A 23,601-nucleotide genomic window follows, 5' to 3' on the forward strand; every position below is an offset into this window, starting at 1 on the left:
CTAAGCATCATAAAGATGACAACATATCAGAGCTGAAAGGATATCTTGTTCCTTCGAAGAACTATTCTGTTTACCTCATGCTTAACTAGTACTTCCTGTACCAGCTTTTTTGAGCCTACTTAACTCTTCTGTATAGCACAGATAAAAATCCCAAAGTGATTTGAGTATGTGAGAGTATAGTATGAAAGAATATGATTGAGAAAGTTCTTCTGAGAAAAATTTCTCACCAGTTTGGGGTGGAGTCGGGGAAGGGGGAAAGGACCCCCAAGCAGGACCTTTGAGTTGAGCACAGCTAGCTGGGGAAAGGGTGGAAATTCCTTCTGGCTTGACAGCACATGTAAAGTCCACTAGTTGCCTTTAAAAAACTATAAATCCAGGTTAGGCTAGAAGTATCTATTCCCAGGGCTGTCGTCCTGACACTAGCTTGTTTATTAACATGCTGCTCTTAAACATTTTCACATTTCCCTTGGCTAAAAGCCTCTTTGCAAAAGAATAAAAGGAAAGAAAAAAGGAATACAAAGCATAATTGAAGATACATACAAGTGTGACAAGGGATTTTTGTACCACTTTTTGTCCCAAGTGCATGTCTCATTTTTTCTTTTAGTATCACTATTACATGTCCATATAACAAATCCCTGTAAAACTCATCAGCAACAGTCTACATATCTCCCACACACTGCTGATTATTCATGTAACAAATTCTCCACGTTCTGCTTTTGAGCTATGTTGCAAGAAGCAATAGAGCTGGCACCAGCTTAAGAAGACTGAGAGCTGAACTGATAAACTGGCATGATGTACCTCTGATGTCCCCCTACCTAATAAAATAACACTCCTCCCAGTCAGACCCAAAAATGAGCTTACAGTGTTCCTTTGCTGTGGCAGGCCACAGTGGTATCAGTCACCTATGCTTCCATCATACCTCCACCTGGAAAGCACACAGAATTCCTGCTGACAGAGTCCAGAAGTGCACGTACAGGCCACGTGCAGTCTGGAAACCCATATGTTCAGCCTCTGCTCCTCCCCACCCACAAACTGATAGTCAACAGCTGTCAAGAGTCAGACTCCCTTGCTTCAACAGCATGCTTTCAGCATGGATACTGCCCATCTAGGGTTACCTCCACAAAACCAGAATATTTGTGCTTAAGCCCCTGCTCAAGCTACATTTCAGCAGACTGTTTCCTTGTGCCTCACAGTCACCTGTCTGATCTTCCCAGAGATAAAGCTTTAAAAGGATCAGCATTGGGAACATACTGTCATGGTGGTGAAGCTGGAAAGCAACTGAGACTAATCAAACATGGGTTCCAGCAATCTAATCTGGGATATGCTGACTCTCACAGCCACTTCTCACTTTCACAAATCAGTTGCAGGATCATAAAATAAGCTAGGTTAAACAAGATCTTAAAACGTGGAAGTCATCTTGTTCAGTGTACAACTCGAAGCATGTTTTAGCTATGGAGTCAGAGAAGGTTACTCACATTCTGGTTTCTCAGTCCAGTCCTGAAAAATTCCAAAGATGGAGACTACAAAATCTCACTAGGCAACCTTCTCCACAATTTGAGTGTCCTCATAGTGAGAGATTTTTTTCCCCCCTGTATTCAATGAACTTCTTATTTCAGTTTGTGTTCACTGCCTCTAAGCCTTTCCAGGCATGGAAAGAACAGATGGAACACTGATTAAATCAGAAAGAATCACAGTCTACAGAGGTCTGATTACAAGGGAAAATGCAAAACAGTTTCATTTTTATTTATTTTATCCAATTTAAGGGTTTATACAACTCACAACAATCTCTACACGGCAGGCAGAGGATTCCTTCATGGCCATATACTTTCATGTTCAGGCATGTTCTACCAAAGAGAATCCTTTGCACCAAGATGAAGTACATCTTTTCTATCCCTGTAGATGACCAGAGAGGTGAGTTACCTTCAAATTCAACTTACGTGGTACAAGAGGGTAGGAGTTGGGGAAGGGAGGGTAGAGGGGAGATGGGAGGGAGATTTAAAGGACTTGAACAGGCCAGCAGGACACAAAATTTTAAAAAAACCAAACAGTAACTCCTTCACCTTTGTAACCAAAAGAATACCAATATTCCTATCTACTGAATTCTTTTGACTCTAGGGTCACAGTTCTCTTTTTCATATTTCCCAAGACACAGCTGCTGGAGTGCTAAAATTACAGATCCTCTTGGACCACACAGACCTCAGTGCTACTCAAACTGCTGCCACAAGCATTGCTGTCTTGAAGGGACAGGCAATTCACATCCAATATTAAAAGCATCATTTTTCTTAAGAAAAGCAGTCCAAAATCTTGAAACTTATCTGGGGATGAGAAGGATGGAGTAGAGAGAAGATCTGTGGTAACTAGCAAGTGAAAACAGACATAGAATCAAAGCAGCATGTTAAGAAACACACATATAACTCCCTATGCCACAGGCAACGCTGCATGCAAAGCACAGATAGGGACCAAGGAAAAAGCACCTGCATACATTACACATGTTGCTTGTATTAGGAATGCAGATAGTTTTTGTCAAACTAACCACCTTCATCAAAAGTGGCTTGAAACTAATGCTTCTTTGCCAACACCAGTCTTCCAGACTCCAGGCACGGGTTAAATAGCATTTTGACCTCATTGGTTTCTCTTTCCCAAACATCTATTCCTTCACTTTGCTTTTTATGCAAGTACATAGGCCAGATTCATCAGACAGTGAGCAAGCAAATTGAATGAATGAAGCTACAGTCCTTCAACATGCATCCTCAAGTAGTCTACTATAATTCTGATGTACATTTCCAACGTTCTGGATATCTTGTTTCCATTATTTTGTGCATAAACTTTGTCTTAATGAGAACAAGAGTCAAGAAACTGAAAAACTCAATTTTTATTAAAGCTTGTGATTCAAGTTTCACATTTAGTCCATTTCCAAACTATATCAAATCAAATGAGCAAGATGAAGGTGTTGAAATGGGGAAAAAACCCCACAAACAAAACCAACAATAAATTAAATTTGAAGTATTAAACATTAGAGAGAACACCTTAAATCTTTCTAGGGGAGGTGACATCTTTAAACATAAAGAAATTGTATTAATTTTATGCACAGCTGGTTTCCAGCCTAGTGATGCACCTAGCTGCAGCAACCACAACACATCACAGTCTCTCACTACATCAGAAATTAGTTCTCTCCCCTTTCTGGCTTTATCTTCTCACAATGACTGATGGGGTATGAAGTGCTCATGAAGACAGGAAGAGAAGTACCCATGATCCTGGCACCTGGACATGCTTCTAAACTGGTAAGGTTTCATAGCATGTGTGAGATCTATTGCTTTGCTCAGAGAAGGTAAGAACTTGTGTTGAAGCAGGTCCAGCACTATTTCAAACACCACTCAATTAATGCACATTAGACCTAATGCCAAGGAAGATGTTCTCTTCTGTAATTGCTCCTAAACAACTACTTTCCTTTAAATCATTGCCCAATGGAATGTCTGTCCAAATTCCAAATTAAGTAAGAAACAACTTGAAATAGATGCTGAAGCCCAGGAGGTTTCTCATTAACAATGCATCTAGCATACTTTAAAGAAGCAGCACAGCTGTTCAGAGCATATGTCCTCATGAGCTGCAGGGAATTTTGCACTACAGGATAGCAGCAGGTGACAGTAACACTAGCACTATACTCCAAAAGATGGGGAATGCTCAGAACACAGACATCCCTTCTTTGTCACTTCTAGGAAGAGCTCCCCAAGATTTCCAGTGCTGCTGTATAGGAAACGCCCAACACGTGTTGTGGTGCACCAGTTTTAGTTGTTCTCTTGCACTGGGTGATTGGGAATTTGCACAGAATAGTTTTATATTGCACTGTATAGCTTATGTTATATCATGTGGTTTGTTACCCCTTTCCCCCATCACGTGGCCTTTCCCTCACCCACCCCAGTACCCCCTGGTGGTCTCTCCCCTGGGTTACCCCTCCCCTCGCCACTCCTCACTGGTGTCCCATTGCCTGTGGACCTCTCCCTCTGTCCCCATCCTGGGGTATAAAAGCTCCCTGCCACCAGGAAATGCTCTATTTCTCCCATGGGTTTGTCCACCTGATGTGTGTCTTGGAATAAAGGACAACATTTCCCACGTGGAGGAGAGCACTTCTCAATCTTTTACCTTCGTCTACGAATTATTGTGTCGGCAAGGGTCCATAGCTAGCCAGAGTGGACCCCAACAGCCCAGGCAACATGATTCTTCAAACATGTAAATAAAACCATCTTCTTACCAATCACAAACTTACTTCTGTGTGCTACTGATCTTCTTCAAATCCTACCCAGTGGCTCTCCACATTGCAAATGTTGAGATGAGAGCACTTACACATTGAATTTCAAGAGTGAAGTGTTACCTTGCACTTTTTCCACACTTTCCCTTTAAAAAGGCAAAAGAAAATATTAAAATTTTTCTACTAGAATGACCAGCATGTGGTCTATTCATGTCATCTGGAAACCAGCTAATAATGGTGTTAATGAGGAATTCACAATACCACATGAGGTGCATTGACAATGGATCGATTCTCATTTGGGGCTCATTTCCAGTCATGGCTAGCCTATTGTTAGACTCTCAAAGAGAATTAGAACTGAAACACATAAATATAGGAACAAAAGAAGGAGCTTAAAGTTTTTTGAAAATGATGCCAGCTGTTGAGCTTAGTGGACAAACACACTGCTCCCGTGTTCACTACAGCTGTCTGCCATGCTCAAGTACAGACAGACAGCAAATCTTGCACAGAGCCACTACAGTGCTTAGAGATCTGGTTAGTTTGCTAGGCTCAGTGATTTTAATAGGACAAAAATATTCTTCCTAAACTTCCCATTCTGTACGTGCTAATCTAGGCATCCTAATCAAAGCCTTTATCAAAGTAGTTATCATTGCTCTTCTTATATTATTTGCAGTTGCAAACCCAGTGCCAACAAGCAACATGCCAGAGGCCACCTGGTAAAGAATTTTACAAGATCTGACTCACCCCCAATGTGCTCTAGTGACTATTCAGATGAAGTTACATGTCTGAACAAAAAAACAGCCTTTCTAGTTACAAGGGAAACTGACACCCAAGACCTTTTGAAGTAGGTCCAGGTTCATGGGAATGCTGTTTTCTCCATACTCCCAGCATTCTGGGATAGCTTGCATGAAGACTCAGCTACTTCTCCCAGCATGTCCATGGGAACCTCCCAGTTAAGGCAGGTGCACTGCTTTTGCTAGTCTGCCTGTCATGCATTAGAGATTCCATTGTGGTGCAGCCATGGACTCTTACCTCAGTCCCTAAAAAGAAGCAGTGAAGTGCAAGAAGGCATTTACCTTTCTAGCACTGTCTGCACCTATAGAGGAGTCTCAGCTTTCTGCATCCTCAGAGGAAGAAGGCCAAGCACAAAATCTCTAAGTATGAGCTAGTTAGACTTGCTCACTGCTGTTCTGTGGCACAACCAGGATAATGCATATGGAGACAGGGTGATAAATATAAAGAAAAAGAAAAGAAGAGGATGCTAATATTGTGAGCCTATGAACAAAGCTGTGATTTTTCTTTTGGAATTCTCTCTAATAACCCCTCGTTTAATTTTAAAAGAGGTCCCGTTGACAAAATGCTCACATTCACTAAGGCCCCTCTGGATGCAAACCCTGCCCTTCCTCATCACACTCTTCCCCTAGTTTATGCTCATCTTTGCTAATGTATAATTGTTCAGGTTGATGAAAGCATTGAACAACACAGGCAAGAAAACAGGCATCTCTGTACCATGATCCTAATGCTCTAGAGCACCCCTAGAAATAGATTCCAACTCTTCAGGTCCAGTACACAGATCCTTCTGCCACATCACTCACCTAACCCTGGAGCATGCACACAAGCTCATTTTCTCAGTTTGAAACTAGAATTCAGCTTTCCATTTATGCCCAGAAGCCTTCTTGTGACTTACTTAGATTTTCCAGTGTTCAAGGAGTAGTGGCAGCATGCTTCTGTGTCAATTTGGGACTCGCCAAATGCACACTGAGCACTTTCCCTGTTCTCATGGGTTGGCACATCCCACCTACAAGATCTAACATGCCCAGTCCCCAGGACAATTGTGTGACTAGACTCTAGTGAGAAATACATCAATAACAAATTTAATTCCTTCCTCCTGTAATATCTACTTTGGCTGTGCAAAAGGACATATTTTATGCCCTGAGTAACCTCTCAAGTTACCCTGATCAGAACAGAGGCACAGTGTATGCTTTATCAATAGTGCTATGACAGCCTTCTTAAATCTGCATACACTTGCTCCATGAGGAATACTACATGGTATGTTACATCTCAGGGAAAGCAAATGTTTACAGAAATGCTACCCATTTAAATCTTCAGAATTCTGAGACACAAGAAGAGAGTTTTCTCCCTGGCTACCACATTATTGAGGCAGATGCATGAACTAGAGGCCAGAGCCCCATAAAGAGGCTGATGTCTCTGGCACAGTCCTAGATCATATCTATAAAAGCAAAGGAAAAATGTGATGCACATCAAGACTGTCAGGGCACAGACCTGAGGCATTCCAGATCTCTAAGTAATCAAGGGATACACCACATGCTTAAGTCACCTTTCAAATCATTGTCCCAACTCAAGGGCTTAATCTCCCCTATTTCTCCCTCCCTGACCATTCTACAGAACAGAAGATACAACTCCCAATCCAGAAAAAACAGAATGATTTTGCCAACATACTTTTCTCATGGTAGGCATCATATCCTGATAATGCTTTCTACTTCTCTCACCAAACACCCCCAACCCTTACCCAGCCATTTTCATTATGTGGTTTCAAATTATTCTGAGACTTAAAATGACCTTAATTTTATGGTTGTTTAAGTAAGCTGAATTATGTATTACAGTATGTATCATGCTAGGTGCTTCATACTCAAGAGATAATAAGCTGCTCTGATCAGGGTAACTTTAGAGGTTACTCAGGTCATAAAATCTCTCCTTTTGGAAGAGAAATGCTCTCTTCAAATCTGAGCATCAAGTAGGACAACAAATGCAGTTTATTAACTCAATCTCTGTAGCTAGTATTCCTTATCATATCTTAAAATGACACAATTGTTTGTGCAACAACTTGCCTACCAGCATATCTCTATTTGAACAATGATCCAAAACTGGACCATTCTCCAAAGACAAGTTTTAGATGCACTCTATGATGCAGCACAAAGAAGACTGTGGTATATGCAGCCCTGATCTGGCATTTGATTGCAAATGCTTCATGCAATCTGAGGACTGGTGTTAATTCTTTCTGAAAGGCAGAGAAGACTGGAAGAGCTATGTCAACATGCACAGCTGTCAGCAGAAAGAGGAAAGGCATGGCTGTAAGGCTATAGCTGGAATAGGACCTTCTGACTTTCAGGGGATTTTAAGGGAAAAAAATGCACACATTTTCCCCAGCCATTGCCATAGTCATAGCCATGAACTAAGGAAACTTTTCATCCTCTCAGGTAAGGGATTATCATAGAAAACTAACAGATCCTCCTCCAGGATTTGACATTCAGTGCAGCTCATGGAAGTAAATACTCAAGTGAAACTTCTCTTCCCCTAGCATTCCCTGAGAGGAATGGATGGCAGAGAGGCTTGGATGTAATGATCACCAGCACTCTGACCTGACCGTGTCTCAGCCATTCACTTCTGTTCAAATGCAGCATCTCCAGCCACTGCTTCTCTGCAGAACTCTCTCTCATGCATGAAGAACGTACTACACCCGATCCAAGCAGTGATGCTCGGTTACAGTCTAGGGAAAGCAGCTCAGGTTTGTTTTTGTGACAGGCCACATGCCACTGCAGCAGCTACAGACTGACACCAGGGGAGAAGTAAGGATCACCTACTACTCAGGATCCTTAGAAATCAGCATCTTGGCTATCTCTATTACTGTCATTGCATGCTTGGTAGTAGCCGGTCCAGAATCTTCAGCCAATTCCATGCATAGTCCAGGATACTTCACATCATATACCACAGAGAATTTTCTTTATACTCGTGTAGTTACTCTGAGACATCAAATCTCCAAAGAGGTTGTGGACAAGGCAAAGATGCAACAACTGTAGCTATGGCTTTGGATGCACACCCAGCCAAGCTGAGATTCCCACCTCACAAGACTTCAGGAAGTCTGGATTGCCAGGGGTTCTCTCTGAACCTTTGGCATGGATTTCCTGAAGACAGGACAGACACGAATAGCACTACCACAGCAGATGTCTTCAGCTGACAAAAGATGATAGCTTCTTATCAACATGCATTTGTTATCAACGCACTCTACCTTAGCCTCAGGTCAAGTCTGCCTTTGAAAAGTCCTTCCAAACCTTGTCATCAAGGTTGCTCTTTTTTCCAGTCATCACAACCACATATCTGGGGATTTCTGGAGAGCACTACCACCAGAAGAAGCTTCAAGCCTAACTGACCCCAATTCTAACCACAGACAGCATGGGAACAGATAAAATTATTTATTTCAATTATTAATTGAAATAAATCAACTCAGGGAATACCTAGTCTTTTAAATTAAACATCAGCTCAGAACTGCAAGACCACAAAACTTTTAGGAAGAAAGGATAAGCTCTGAATAAAAATATTAGTTACTTCAGACATCATGCATTTCTGTTCAGATGTAAGCTTACTTTCTCATATTAAAATCACAAGGTCTTATTTCATATGGACACCTGCTTTTGCCTAATCTTCTACTAACTCAAGGACCACGTAACACACACAAAGTTTTAGGGTCATATTTCAACTACCCTCACACTGGGTCCCCAGAGTTCAGGAGTTAGGGTACACCAGTAAACAGGGAATAACTGATAAAAAGCTGTTTTATTTTCTATCTCTCCTACAGTGCATTCCACGGGGTTATGCAAATTCCTGCTCTCTAGGATTAAGCCACTTTAAATGCAATCAGAAGGATTTAATCAGATTAGTCAGGCTAAATGCATAGCCTGATCTGATCTGATGTTATTCTATTCATCAGACAACAATACTAACAAACATAACAAAGCAGTAAATATTTTGAGGAAGTCAAACTTCAGTCAAAAGGTCTTCTTCAGAAGCAGCAGATACATAATAGAACTCACTCAGTAAATATAAAAAGAACCTTTAAAAATTCTCCAACAAGATGCCTTTGGATTTTCATTTATCAAGTGCAAAGGCAACACCTGAGCAATAACAAAATCCCACACATAAAACTGTGTGCTTGAATACAGTCAACATAGTCTGATGTCATGAAGGCTTATGGGGAGAACTTCTTTATCTACATTAGGACAAGATGACTGGAAACTAAATACCCAGATCTTAAAACACTAAACATCTTCACAGGTATATCAATCATCTTCTACTTGCTCAGTCACATGAATATTCAGAATACTTGCTCTATCATTATAATCAATTAAGCCCTATTTTCAAAAGTGCCTTTAGAATCTTGGAGAGCTCCTCCTGTTTCCTTTATAATGACATGGAGCAGATATAACAGCTTATCTGTTGCACCAAGTACCCACTAGGCAAAAGGATGTCTTGTAATTGCAGTGGCTCACAAACCTACTGTCCCTTACTGCAGATAAGCCATCCAGTATCATCCTACTAAATATCTCATAACTCATCTGAAAAAGAAGAAAGAACAAACTCCAGTCCTAAATGCAGGAAGAAACAAGCCAATGCACTATAAGCATAATAATTTAAATTACAAGTGCTCACCACTTCTGTATAAAGAGCAAGAAATTACTTACACTCATTTGATTTTCTGAGAAATTTCTTGATTCAAAATTTAATAGATTTAATAGATTTACACTAATGAGAAGTAATTGCTCCCAGCCCTTCTATAAGGTACTGAAAACTTTCAAAGAACTGTTTCCATGTCAATTCCTGTGTCTCTCTCCAGAAATGCTTTAAGAAAAGAAAAATAGGAACACTTGCATGAAAAAAGGATCTTTGCATCCAACAGCCTCATCTTCCCCCACTGATTAATCTTTCCTGAGGGCCCAAAACAGGAGCTGCCAATAGAAAAGGAAAGCATACAATCAACTTAACGGGGCACAAGCGTGACTTATACCGCAAAATGAGAAAAAAAAAGGACCTGCTGTACAAATCCAAGAAATGTACGTTTGATCTGCACAAAGATATACGTTGACTGGTCAAATCATCACAAATTAAAAACATATGGCCCAATACCTCGGAACATTTTACAGACTGCACAGCCAACAAGTAGGATATTGATCCTGATAAAGAAAATACATGGAAAATAGAGCTGCATAATGTCAGTACAAGAGGTTTAAATAGCTCAATGGAATACAACATCACCACTAACCATCTTCCTACATGAAGGACACTACCAAGAATAGCAGTTAGAGGCTCAGAGGCATCCTATAGTGTCTCATTTTGACTATTGGTAAAAAAACTTCAGAGAAGCAAGAAAGGAAAGAAGGAAGCTACAGAAAGATGTAGCTCTGCAGCCCTCCTCCAACACCAAGAAGTCCAAATCTGATTGAGCAAAAAGTCCATTAGCAAGCTGTTCAACTGTTTTAAGTGGAATAACACAATGTCATGCTTTGGCCATCTCAACCACATACACAGATGACAGCCTTCACATTGCCAAGAGGAGGAATACACACTCCAACTCCCACAGCTCTTTTTTTTCATCTTATCACATGACAGTACAAAACTTCTATATTATATTCTATAAAGCAAGGTACAGAACGGTATATTTAGGTATAAAGGTACATGCAGGAAAACACAGTGCTTCTATGGCATTTGCTGCTGCCTACCTAAGCATCTTCAGAATCACGGTTTTCCATGCCAAAGGACATTTCTGTTTCATAGCAGCTATAATATGCTGGCATATGTGAGCTGCCATGCAACTGGAGCTCACACTTGCAACAGTCTTTTCTTACCAGCCATTATTCTCTGAGCTTCGTATGGCTCCATATATCCGGTGTTCTCCCCTTTTCCCATTCTGTTCGACTCACTTTTGGCATCAAATGGATCTGAGTAGTCATCAGCTATCAATACCTGAAAGACAGGAAGGTAACTGTTACTGAAGTCAACATAGCCTGATGCCATGGAGGCACAGATGTCAGATATGCAAAGCAGAAGGCAATGACATCCTATCAGCAAATAAAACAGCTTCACTTGGCTGCATCCTATGCCATCTTCAAAGTACAGTCTTGGTTCAGAGGGTAAATACGCAATTGCCACAGATCAGTTACTCAATGGTACTGAAACAGAAGTGTGCTCCTATTTATACCAGAAGCCCCATAAAGCCAGATTCCATGTCAAAAGGATTTCTGACTAGTACTAGCAATGGAATAATTGGGATGGACAAATTAGAAAGAGCCAACCAGCAAATTCAATCCAGTGCAAATCTTATCAAAGTCTGCTAATATTCAGGGAAAAAAGCACTCTTTCCCTTGCACATACTTCATCTCATCTGCTTTTAAGGTTTATGAGATACAACTGAAAATATTGCTAGAAACTTTTAAAATAAATATTCTAATGCTACTCTTTTCACTGCGTTAATAAGAAGCCTTTTAATTTTAAGTCTCATCTGAAAAAAAACAAGACAAAACAAACTTCTTGGCTAAACTTAAACCCTCAAACCCATCTGTGCCATTCTTTCTCTCAGAGAAACATTCTTTTTACTTATGTTTTGTAAACTGAGATAAAAGATAGCAAAAAGAAACGATCTGTCAGAACACATTCTCTTCCTCCACTAGGAGACTAAAAAAATCTGAAGGTTAGAAAATCTCACACTTGACCTTACATTGTTATGCTTTCCTGACCACGGCAAAATCATTGTATGCTGTGTAGGACCCATCTATAGGGTTTTTATCAGTCAATTACAGTCACAGGAATCATTCCTCCCTATAATTGAAGTGATAGAGCTAATCTTTGTTTCTGGGATGTGACAAGTGGACTGGGGCAAAGGCAGAAATCCTCACATGAGAATTATTGCAGAGCACAGAGATAGAATCTACAGCAGGCAAAAGAGTCTGAAGCAAACAAAAGCAGGCAGAGGCAGGCTTCAACATCAGAATCCCTATGAAACCATAAGATTATTCAGGTGGGAAAGAACCACAAGAGATCACCCTATCCAACTCATCATTCAAAGCAGGGTAAGCCTAAAGGGTTTTGCCCTGACTACTTCATTTACAAGGGATTTTTCAACTGAGTTACTTTACATTTTTAAGACAAGCACTCGCAAGACTTACAGCACAGCACTATTCCAACAGTTTCAACCTTTTCAACAAAGAACCAGGAGTACACTGCCAGCTAAGAGACTGAGGCTGCATCTGCTTCTGTCTCCTGTTGCCAGCATATCCCACCAGTCAGAGAAGAAAAACAGGGCACACAAGTATTCACAGATCAAACACCTGCACAAGTGCCATGGAATAAATGAACACTCTATTAGGAAAGACAGAGATCTCCTTTAAGATTAGGAAACAAAACATCTAACACACTTCTGAATCATTACTCAGGCCCCATAACACTGACACATTGCAATTTTATACTACTTATTTTGCTTATTTTACTACAAAGACTGACGTTTTAATTATGGGTTTTTTGTGTTTTCCTCCACTCTGAGTTTAAAGTGACTGGAAGCTTTTTTTTTTCCACCAGAAATCACCAGACTGACATGGATCATCCAGAGAGGAAAACATAATTATTTCTTTCACTTGGTGTCCAAAATTACTCCCTCATTATTTCGAAAATCAGTTAACACAAAGGGGAAAAGTCCCCGCCCCCCTGTCTGGCAACATATGCCCAAGCAGCAAATCAAGTGACAGCAGCTGCACACACTTGAGACAAAGACGACAACGTGTATCACACAGCGTAATTTCTCCTAGTTCTCCTAGTCACAAGGGCAGTTTTATTTCCACAAATGATGCAGCTGAAATGCCAGCCATGTTGTCTTCTGCTCCAACCCTGTCAAGAGCTGCTAGGTGGTCGCATGTGCTCTGTGCTGCTCTCCTTTGCAAATGTTGACACATAGTACTTGCCAATCTTTTGCATAACTTTAGCACAACACAAAACAGAAAGCAGAATTAGCACAGCTATTTGACTTTTTTTCTTCTCCATTTGCCCAAAGTATACTAGGAGGAAAAAGATGCTGTCAAACAAGACACACCCCCCCCCCCCCCCCCCCCCCCAACAACACTCTCACAGCGAATACCAAACCCACTTTCAGCACTCAGGCAGACAGAAAGAGCAGTCTGCTTCACCATTCCTGGAACTCTGTATCTTATTACAAGTGGATTTACAATGCTGAGCTGTCAGAGGAATCCCCAGCTGACTGTTACTGTTTCCATATACATTAAAATTCAGTAATTCTCAGCCTAGATGTAGCAGCAGGCCAGTGCCAGAATTTGATTTCTTCTACACTTGCTAACAGCTATAAATCCTCCACTTCTAGGAAGTCTCAAGTATTTCTACTTCTTTCAAAAAATCCCCAATGCTTGAAAACCTCAAATGAGTATGATTGCTGGTTCTATTATAACATACTTACTGTAAATGCCTGAACTCCTTTTGACAACTGTTTCAGAGGATTATTTATCCTGTTTTCAGAGATCTCAAGCAGAAAAAGAGTTTCGACTCTGCAAGTCTTTTTGCCATCTCCACATAAGCTACTTTTAGCCTAATGAGCTCACCGTCCAAGCCTCTATGCTTGGTTAGACAAAGTACAGACAAAAACTCTTGATGAAATAGAAGGTTCTGAGTACACAAATTTTCTAGTTAAACAAAACACTTGCTTCATGACAGATGGTATTAATACACTGTTCTCATACCCCTTTCATACTATCCTGAGAAAGAAAAAGCATTCCAATGCTAGACAAATATCACAGGTACATGCCTTGCATGTGCAGTGGGGGTTCTGCAGATCATGATCTTGATCACCTCCATGCCACACAGGGAAGATCCACTGCGAGAACACCATGCTGTCACCTCTTCCCCACAGGCACGTAGGAGCAAGTCTTTCTGTATGATAACCAATATGCTCCTGTGTTCACCAGAGCTCATTAGCTTTCCAGAAAGAGGCACTTCGTTTGTTTATATTTCTCCCAACAACCTTTCAACCACTGCCCAGAAAACTGGTCTCAGTCAGGCATTTGTTTTCTACACTCCAGAGGCCAAGGCAAGCACAGGAGATCCCAGGTGAGGGCCTGCATGCAGTGCCCTTTCCCCAGCTTTGATTTAGTGCACTTCCAAGGCAAATGGCTAAACTCGTTCGACTGGTCTCCAAACTGATCTTTCATGTTACTGACTGACAAACACTGGACAGGAGGTAGAAGATAATGGACAGCATCCACTGTCTACGAATGCATCCCCCCTAGAAGTCTCAACTAGTTAGATTATCCAGGATCTAATGCTGTACTTGCCACATCTACCCTGGACATAGAGGAAAGGCAATGTGTTGGAATTTTCTAAGCACAGCTAAAGACAGCATTCATACATAGAGGATGACCTCTGGAGCAGGACACATTTAATTTGACTCCCTGCTCTGTCAAATCCAGCCACCTTCCTCGCAGGTACTGTCTGTCAAAATGAAAACACAGCCATCAGGAATTCCCAGAAGGCAGTCATCTAGATTCCAAATTAATGTCAAAATCAGTTGCATTTGTCAGGATTATTGTCAGAGACCTGTGGCTTATCTCTTGACAGAATGCAAGACCTACGTTCTGAGTGTGGACTAGGAGCTCCTACAACTACTTGAATAGAGCAGATCCCTGTTCTATTCAAGCCTGTTCCATGCCATCCCATACATATATGATACTATTTTCTATTTTTGTACATGTAGTAGTAGTATTTTGAGGCATCACTAACATCAAGCAAAAGAAACTTTATGACATAAATAGAAGTGAAGTTATTAAAATAAGTCAATAAAGATTTAGAGAACACTCGCAGGGGCTCTTCCTTGCAAGTTGCTAGTTAAAAGTCAGAAGATAGAAAAAAAGAGTACAGCTCAGTTACCAGACAAGTTGACAAATTAAAAACCCTAACTCTAGCTAAAAAGTTAATCAGCAGATACAAGATCAAAAACCCAATAATCACTCTACCTCCCAGAAAATTACAGACAAGCTGAGATTGTGGTTGGCTTACCCCTCTATTATATATTAACTAAGTTGCAAGCTTCACTGTTGATGCATAGTCTTTGTTCTTATACAGTCTTAAAAAAGTTTGATTAATATTATCATATTACACACAAGTTTAAATGGGTATTTGCATATACAAAAGCATGATCTGCATATGCGGCCACAGGAGGAGACCAAAGAACACACCTAAGTGCATAATTTCACAGGTATCTCTATCTGACTAAATCAAACATTTTAAAGGGAATGAAAAAGAAGAAAATAAATGAGAACTCACCACACTGAAAAAATAGAGGTAATCTCTTTTTTGCAGAGAAATGCAGAAGATCAAGCTATCTTTAAAACAGCAACATCAGCCCAGAACTGTTAGCTATTTCACTAATTTAGTGGCTATTGTGATTAAGTACATACTGTTCTAGAAGAATCCAAGAGGAATTATAGCAAGCAACATGTAGCAAATAATCTAAAAGACTTTTCCTGCCCAGCATACGTTTGGAGAATTTATTAGGGGATATTAACTTTAAAGATTTCTTTTTATTAAATAATATGTATTATCAATATTAAATAATAGAATAGTTTGGGTTGGAACAGACCTTAAAGATACTCTAGTTCCAGCCTCTTTGCCATGGGCAGGCGCATACTTAAATAACTGTATAAAGGCAGACCATATATTCCTCTTTCAACTTCTGTGAGTTGCAATTAAGTCCACCAATATCGCAGATAACAGCATCTGTCTATCAGCAAAGATACAGAAGACAAGGGTACTTAAAAACTGTGAATACATCTCTGAGAACACCAGAGTTAACACATTTAAAACAATGTAATGAAAATTCTTCATCCTCTGAAAATTTGTATTCACAAAAGACCAATCCCTAGCTAGAGTAGAAGTCACTCTAAATTATCACAGAATGGCCTGGGTTGAGTAGGACCTTAAAGATCTTCTTGTTCCAACCCCTCTGCTCTGGATAGGCACACCTTTAGATAGACCAGGCTGCTCAGAGCCCCATCCAACCTTGCCTTGTACACTTCCAGGAATGTGGCATCCACAGCTTCTATGGTAGCCCGTACCTCACCACCTTCATAGTAAAGAACTTCTTCCTAAAATGTAATGTAAATCTACTTTCATTACAAAGCTATTCTCCCTTGCCCTGTCACTATTTGCCCTTGTAAAAAGTCCCTCTCCAGATTTCCTGTAGGCTCCCTTCAGATATTGCAAAGCTCCATTTAGGTGACCCCAAACCTTCTCTTCTCCAGGCTGAACAACTCCAGTTCCTCAACTCAGTCTTTCCTCATATGAGAGGTGCTCTGTCTATCTAATCATCATGGTGGCCAACAATGATTAACAGTATTACATGGGGGGAGTTGTGTTGTTATTTTTTTTGTTCAGTATTGCACTGTATTGCTTGGGGATTTTTTGCAGGGGTATGTTTGGGGTTTTTTCACAATATGATATTTTTGGCAAATGCCAAATTTTTCTCTTTGACCCCAAGGAACCTCCAGGTCTCACATCCCAAACATGCCCTAAGCAGATATTTTCTAAATAATTGTATTTTCATGTAATATTCAGGCAACTAGACATCAGAAGCATCTCTGATGTTGAAGCCTGGACAAAGTTCAGCCTGTATACAGCAGGACTGTAAAGTTTGATCTTGATTTGTTTTCCATATTAATAAAGACTTCCATTTTTCTGCCATGAAGCACTGAATTCAGAAACCTGTTGGATAATCCTCCCTGTAGCCTAAGTACCACTTTTTATTAAAAATAAACTTCACACACTTAGAAAGCAAGCTAATAGAGTGATCTGTACATGGTTGGATTCCTGAAAGCATCAGGAAAAACAAATCAAGGACATTTAATACCTTGTGAACAAGTCAGAAATACCGGGTATGGTTCTAGAGGACTATCTTACAGACAAAGTGCATATAGAGCCTTTCCTCCTAGTCCTAAATTTGAGTATTAGAAAGACCAACACTAGCTCTGACCCTGGAAGGAATCACAGGCACCATTCACAGTGGTGACTCCCAGAGAATTACACAGCTCATCTAAAAGGAAATTAAAACACAAATTGGGAAATGTGATGCCTAAATTTTTCAGAGAGTTGTGAACTGATAGTGAGGTGCTGGGGAAAAAAAAACCCCAGTATTTAATAACAGGATTTCAAGAGCTATTCTCCCATACAAGGTTTGGTGCTCAGTGAAGGTGAATTGCTCTTCAGTTTTCACAAGTCCACACACCCACAGAGACAGAACTGAACTGCTAAAAAAGAGGAAATAACAGTTCTTGCCTTCTTGCTCTCCTTTTCTCTCCTCTATTCCCAGGTAGTAACTGAAGTTCCCTGCTATCCCATATGTGTCACTGCTTCACAAAGGGCAATGCAGACCACTCTTCACACGGCAGGCAATGCAGCACTTCCTGCTCAAAGTTTAAAAATGAAGTTGTACCCTTCCCCTCAGAAAGAAACAGGTGCTTCCTTGACCCTTCCACTAAAGTATTTTAAATTTGAAAATACACCTTCAAGGATTTCTCAGTAGATCTAAGAGTTGTTGAAGGAAGAAGAGGCAGAACAATCAAGAGATATTGTTCCCTTTAGAAAACAAAGTTTTAAAAAAAAGGTAAAAAAAAATTGTATCCCATGTAATGTCATTAGCAGAATATATTTTGTAAAACAATTTTCCACACTTCCTGGACAATGCACAGCTACTCCAAAACCACACCTTATGTCTGTTTCCTTGTAAATGGACTGTCTGGTGGTAACAGTTACAAAAACAGCGACCTATCCAGGAAGATCTGCATCACAGTCCTTTCCTATCTCTTGCTAGAATCCACCATTATGCTGTTTCAACTGCTCAGTCTCATATCACTTCCTCCACTTCCAAACCATGCCTACCGTACTGTTAGTTAAGGACACAACCACACATGGGGCAGCAAAGGAGTGAAAAGCCAAACCATATTGTTTGCCACCAGGCAGTGGTTAGCACAAGCAAGGACATATACAAAGGACATATGTTTAGAAACACAAACATCTCTCTCTTATCCCACTGTCAGTGAGCCTGGGGAGCAAAGAATCTTACAAAAACAGACATTTCTTCAGTGATCCAAGCAAACACAATGGTAAACTGGCCACAAGATCAGACTGCAAACTAAGAGATTACATGCAAACTTGATGTTTAAAAAGAGAAACACAGCTTCATCTTTTTCCTTTCTTCTCATTAATCAGGCTAAAATACTTACTTGAGTTCCCATACAGTTTTTGCTGTGCCTAATTTCTCATTTAGAGTTACCATTTAGAGTTATTTAGAGAATACCCTTTGAATGCCTAACCTTATTTAGCCTATAGAAGGTTTTACTGCCATATATACATTGTAACAGTCCTAATGCTAACAGTTGGTGTGCAAGTTTACCTAAAGCTGGATATGTAAAATAGTGTAATACAGATTCTTTCCTTATCTGGAGAGTTTTGAAGAAAAGCCTGCAGGTAACATGTGTGCTATCATGCAGCAGTAAGAAAGCTGCATTTATGGTGACCCCAGTGTTGTAACAGAACAGCAAGTCTGTCCGTCCCCTTGTTTGAAGGCAGTGTCTGAGGAACTTTCTTACAATGGAGCTGAGATGCTTACTGCAAAGGTATACACCTGATACAGTCTTCCAGAAGTCTACCACTCCCTCCTTAAATCTCCACACCGCCCAACTGCTTCATACTCTTTCCTGATAGTCTCTCTCTGCTTGGATCTTTGTGCCCAAAAGTCTGACAATTTGGATAGCTTCCAAAGCCACGAGTGTTCCAAGCTGTGTGTACAGTGCAGATGCCAGGCGTACTTGTAACTGAACAGCCTATCACATCATTCCAAAAAAGTCCTGAAGTCACCAAGATCCCAAAGTCTCAGGCTGTATCTAAATATCCTACTGTTCACAAGACTACTGTAGTCCCTTAATCATGAGACTGACGTACATGAAGAAACTGCATTTGTAGCTGCATTACAGCTGCCCTATAACAACATGGATATGCAGAAAAACTATAACTTCCTGCCTTTACGTATGGCCTTGCCTAAGCAATTCGTGCACGACCAGCAGCCATGAGTATTTTTTTTTCTTTGCTCAAAGACAGAACCATATAACAATGGGAACCACGTGTAGAGAGGAAGACTGTTTCAGAACCAACTGTATGGAGAGGCAACTGAAACTGTGCTGCAATGGATTAAGCATGAGAATAAGGCATGGAGGTACATCTGTAATTTAGGATCTCTAGAAATAATATTCTCTGATACAAATAACCCCAACACTGCTTAGACATCTTTCAAGTGTTTTCTCAGTGCACCTTGAAATACCAGCCGCAAGATTCTCTTAAACGCACATGACTTGTTCTCAGTTTAAAGATCAAATAAAATATAGACCTTCCATATACAAAAAATAAGACAAGCATCTACTCTACAAACCCTAAAACAGTATTTTAATAATATAAAAATATTAATAATGTTGTACGGAGTTTAATCACTTCTATGCAAGATGTCAGAAGTTCAAAAAGCTAGACTACTTTGCTAGTCTACTGCAAAGGCACCTGCTTCTTACACATGGATAGTGTTTTCAGAACTTTATACAAGTCAGCAACTCTGCTGTCCTGGTTGATTGCTGCTGCTGCACAACATTCAAATGATTTTGCACTAGGTCCACTCTGACTGTGCAGAATCAAGTTATTCTCTACTGCATCAGATACATCCTGTCTTGCAATTCAAAATTTTTTACTACGTGAAAGTAGCTGAGTGCTTGCTTGAGAAAAGTAGCTAGAATTGTTAGGCTGTAGGTTGAACTTTACTGGAACTATCAGGTTATTTTCTGTAAGTTGAACAGAGATTATAGTACAGTCTGGAGTACATATAACAAAGTGCACATTAATAATAATTAAACTGGACAAAACTAGCATTTTAAATATTACTCAAAAAATAATAGATCACAGCTTATGGACTGCAACAACCATATTACAATAGAGATGGCAGAACCAACTAAACACACAGCAAGCAGTTGGTAACAAAACAGAAAACCAGAAGTAAGAAAACTCCAGACCCCAATGCTGCTGTTTGTCCAGACTGTCATGTGAGGAATAGAGAGTTTGGATTGTAAGTGTATAACTGCATAGGATTTATTTGTTCAGAGTCTCTGTCTTGAGGCACTACCAGGTACCATAACTGACCTGTGCCAACAGACCTATCTAATGGAAAAGAGAGATTAATACAAAAAATTTCTTCAACACCTGTGGAAATGGATCTTGAAAATGGCAGTGTCTTCTGCATTCAATATTAAGAATTGTTACATTGTTCTGTCTCCACTGAACAGAGATAGTGCAAAATGCTGCTCATTATGAAAGAAATGTCTTTTAAAGGACAATGTACTACAAATCCAGCTTTTAAATCCTAAATACTTCCTGTAATGAAGTACGATACAGCTTGTTTTTGGGAAGTATCCCAGGTTCTTCAGCTGCAAAACCTGGCAGAGAAACGATTAGGTTCAAATACATAATAGATGAAAACATATCTGAAGTGTTCTTTCACACAGACACTTCCCCCTCGGTTATTACTTCAAGGATTCACACACACCATGTGTATGTAAATCCAGATAGAGGACAATCACTCAGGAAGACTTCAGCTTATTTCTTTTGATCTCCATTCACAAGTGGTTTGCCTACTGAGCTGGTCTTAAACGAAGTCTTGCGTTTATTCTTACACAAATACAGGAGATGCCAGATTGATCCAGAATACAACCAGGTGTTGTTTCAACTTGCCCACACTCCCTAGCTTCTTTGTGGCAAGCAAATAAATTAAGCTCTCACAAGTCAGCACTAAAGATGGAAGCCAATAATTTCTTTATCCACCATACTGGAGGACCTGAACTACTTCAGCCATTAATTCTAACACACTCTGCTCTCCCTTGTCTGAAGGTAAACATCACAGTTCAAGTCCCCAAACCTACCTAATTGTATTGCCTAAATAATAAAAAAAATCCACCCAATAATTTGAATTCAAAGACACCTGGAAATTATGACTCTCACTGGGCATCTGTTGTAGAGGTTACTCACCTCACTACTAAAAGGTGCAGGGCAATTTGGGTTTGTCTGCTTCAGCTGTAATTGGCATATCCACTGCTACATATCAAAACTTCCTGAATCCCAGATATTTTACATCTCTGTGGTCACTTTACCAGCCTTTGTCTAAAATCTTGCATAATGTAATCATGTCTGCCACCGCTTTTAGTCTTCATCCCCTTTATTTCCTGAATCAGCTAATTTACAATTTTTCTTTTCCTCTGGGAATTTCAGCCAACCAATGTGCCACTATCCGTACTTTGCCATTTGTCCTTTATAAGTAACCACACCAAATAGGCACCTTCCCATTCCAGTAACTCTTTCAATTATGACACACAACTGAGATTTTCAGCCAGTTCTTTACTGATGACAAACCACAGAAAATACAAAATTGCTCACTGAATTTGCTGAAACCCCTACTTCTCACTTCTCTATCAACACATAAAGGAAAACAGCATTCTATCCTTGTAAATGAAATCAGAAAAAAAAAAAAAAAACAAACCAAAAAAACCAAACCAAACAAAATACTGAAACAGTGATGCTGGAATGAAACACAAACAATTAAAAGGCATTATTGGATCATTAAACACTAACATACTTCTGTGAAGACAGAACTATATGGCCCTTAGTTATTTTTTTTTCATTCCTGAAGTGTTTATTTACTAGCTTATGCTATGCTACACACAGCATAAAAACACCCCAGTTTTTAACGTTTTTAGAACGTCTATATGAACAGCAGACCTCTAGCTTTAGGGGGTTTTATTCCATCTTTACTGTCTTCGTTATCATATCTTTCTTAGAGAAGTATATTTTCAATTGCTTTGTTCGCTACTGAACTACAGACGCTCAGCTAATTAAATTCCTAATTTTTCTTCCTCAGTGAATCACAGGTGTAGAAGAGAAGCAGTTCCCTGCTGGCCCACTACGACCCCTACTTATGAAGTTCACCTGTCAAACTCTACGTTTCAGGGCTGTGAAATAAATGAGATTTCATGTCCATTGCTGGGATAAAATAACACAATTGAACAAAAGGCATGTTTTGCATACAAATGCTGTTGCAGGCAGCCACAGTTGGCTTTTCTCAGATACATTCAGATTTCCTGCTTGTCACATATAGTTCTCTCTCTCAATAATTGGAAAAAAATCCTTAATATGACTGAGAATTTTTGCCTACAAGTTTCAGAACCTGCAACAAGGGCTTGGGAGCAGCATATAGATTTATGACCATTACAGGGCAGCAGGTCACCTAGCAACAAATACGTATTTTCTGATGAAAATTGCTTCAGTAGGGTCTAAAATTGAACAGTGATTTTTAAAAAAAGAAAAAGAAATACATTTTGCCCCAAGCACTTGTTTTTGCTGAAAAGGCATTCCCTAAAAGAGGATACCTAATATCAATGTAGGAAATTTAAAGAAGATGTTACAATCTGTATATGTTACAATCCATATGTTACATCTATAGTGTAAAACATAGCGAGATGCTAACTTTTAATCAATCACTTCCACAAAAGAAGTCGCTTCCAGTCAGGAACACCTACCAAGACAATAGAATAAATCCTAGGTTTTCCACCCTATATCATCACCTTCACAAGCTGATTTCTTTGGAATTCCATCTGGACAGATATAATTTATCAAGCTGTCATGGAAGTGTGGCAATGCAATCATGTTACATATTTAAACATGTACACACAGATCATTTAGACTGATAACATTCAGCACATACCTGAAATTCCTGTGATGTTACTATTATCCTGGAGTTGAAAATGCCAATTAACAAAATAGAGAAACATTTATTTCAAATACATGAGAAAAACTGAACTATATTCACAACCAACTGAACTATACTCAAGACCAACACAGGCAGGAGGATGTGCTGTTCTTAAAAACAATTAACGCTATATTCTCTCTAACTTGAGTTCCCAAGTCCAGTACTTTCCAGCGCTGTGTCTAGAGTGTTTTGTTAAAATTTGAAAAGAATGACCAGTAAAAGACAAGATAATGTTTGTAACTGGGCAAGTATCTATGGAATTTGCTTCAGCTACATACCAGTTGGAAACACAGCTATCATGGAAGTTGCCATACCGTTGTAATGCAGGACTTTGAACCACCTCACCTTTAACACTGAACTAGGAGGTAAAAAGTTTATAAATAAACAAATTACAAACTCTCTCTGTAAAAACAGTTTATTTTTTATATATTACTGTCCAATACCACATTGGCAGTGGGGCTGAGGCCTCAGCTTGGGGTCACAAGCGCAAGGCTTTTCAAGGGCCTCTAGCACTCCCCAAGCATCCCCCTAAGGATTCATATCCTGTTCTGCAGGGTCATACCAAGAGCCATGGTACCCATCATGAGGCTGGCAGTGAACTGTGCCTCAAAGGAGGGCTAGACACACCTGGGAACCTGCCCCATCAGAAAGCAGGTGAGCTCGAAAGCCATAAGGACAGGGCACC

The 23,601-nt window shown here is 39.9% G+C and overlaps 1 protein-coding gene across 1 annotated transcript in view; it reads right to left on the reverse strand.

The window, feature by feature from the left end:
• SHB (SH2 domain containing adaptor protein B) overlaps positions 1-23,601 on the reverse strand; it is a 58,369-nt gene that overhangs the window by 33,893 nt on the left and 875 nt on the right. The window contains exon 2 of the mRNA XM_041470168.1: positions 10,882-10,999. Within this exon, the coding sequence (XP_041326102.1) occupies positions 10,882-10,999 (118 nt within the window). The remainder of the gene's footprint in view (positions 1-10,881; positions 11,000-23,601) is intronic.

Source organism: Pyrgilauda ruficollis, unplaced genomic scaffold, assembly GCF_017590135.1.
Source record: "Pyrgilauda ruficollis isolate IOZ18807 unplaced genomic scaffold, ASM1759013v1 scaffold240, whole genome shotgun sequence".
NCBI classification, from domain to species: domain Eukaryota; kingdom Metazoa; phylum Chordata; class Aves; order Passeriformes; family Passeridae; genus Pyrgilauda; species Pyrgilauda ruficollis.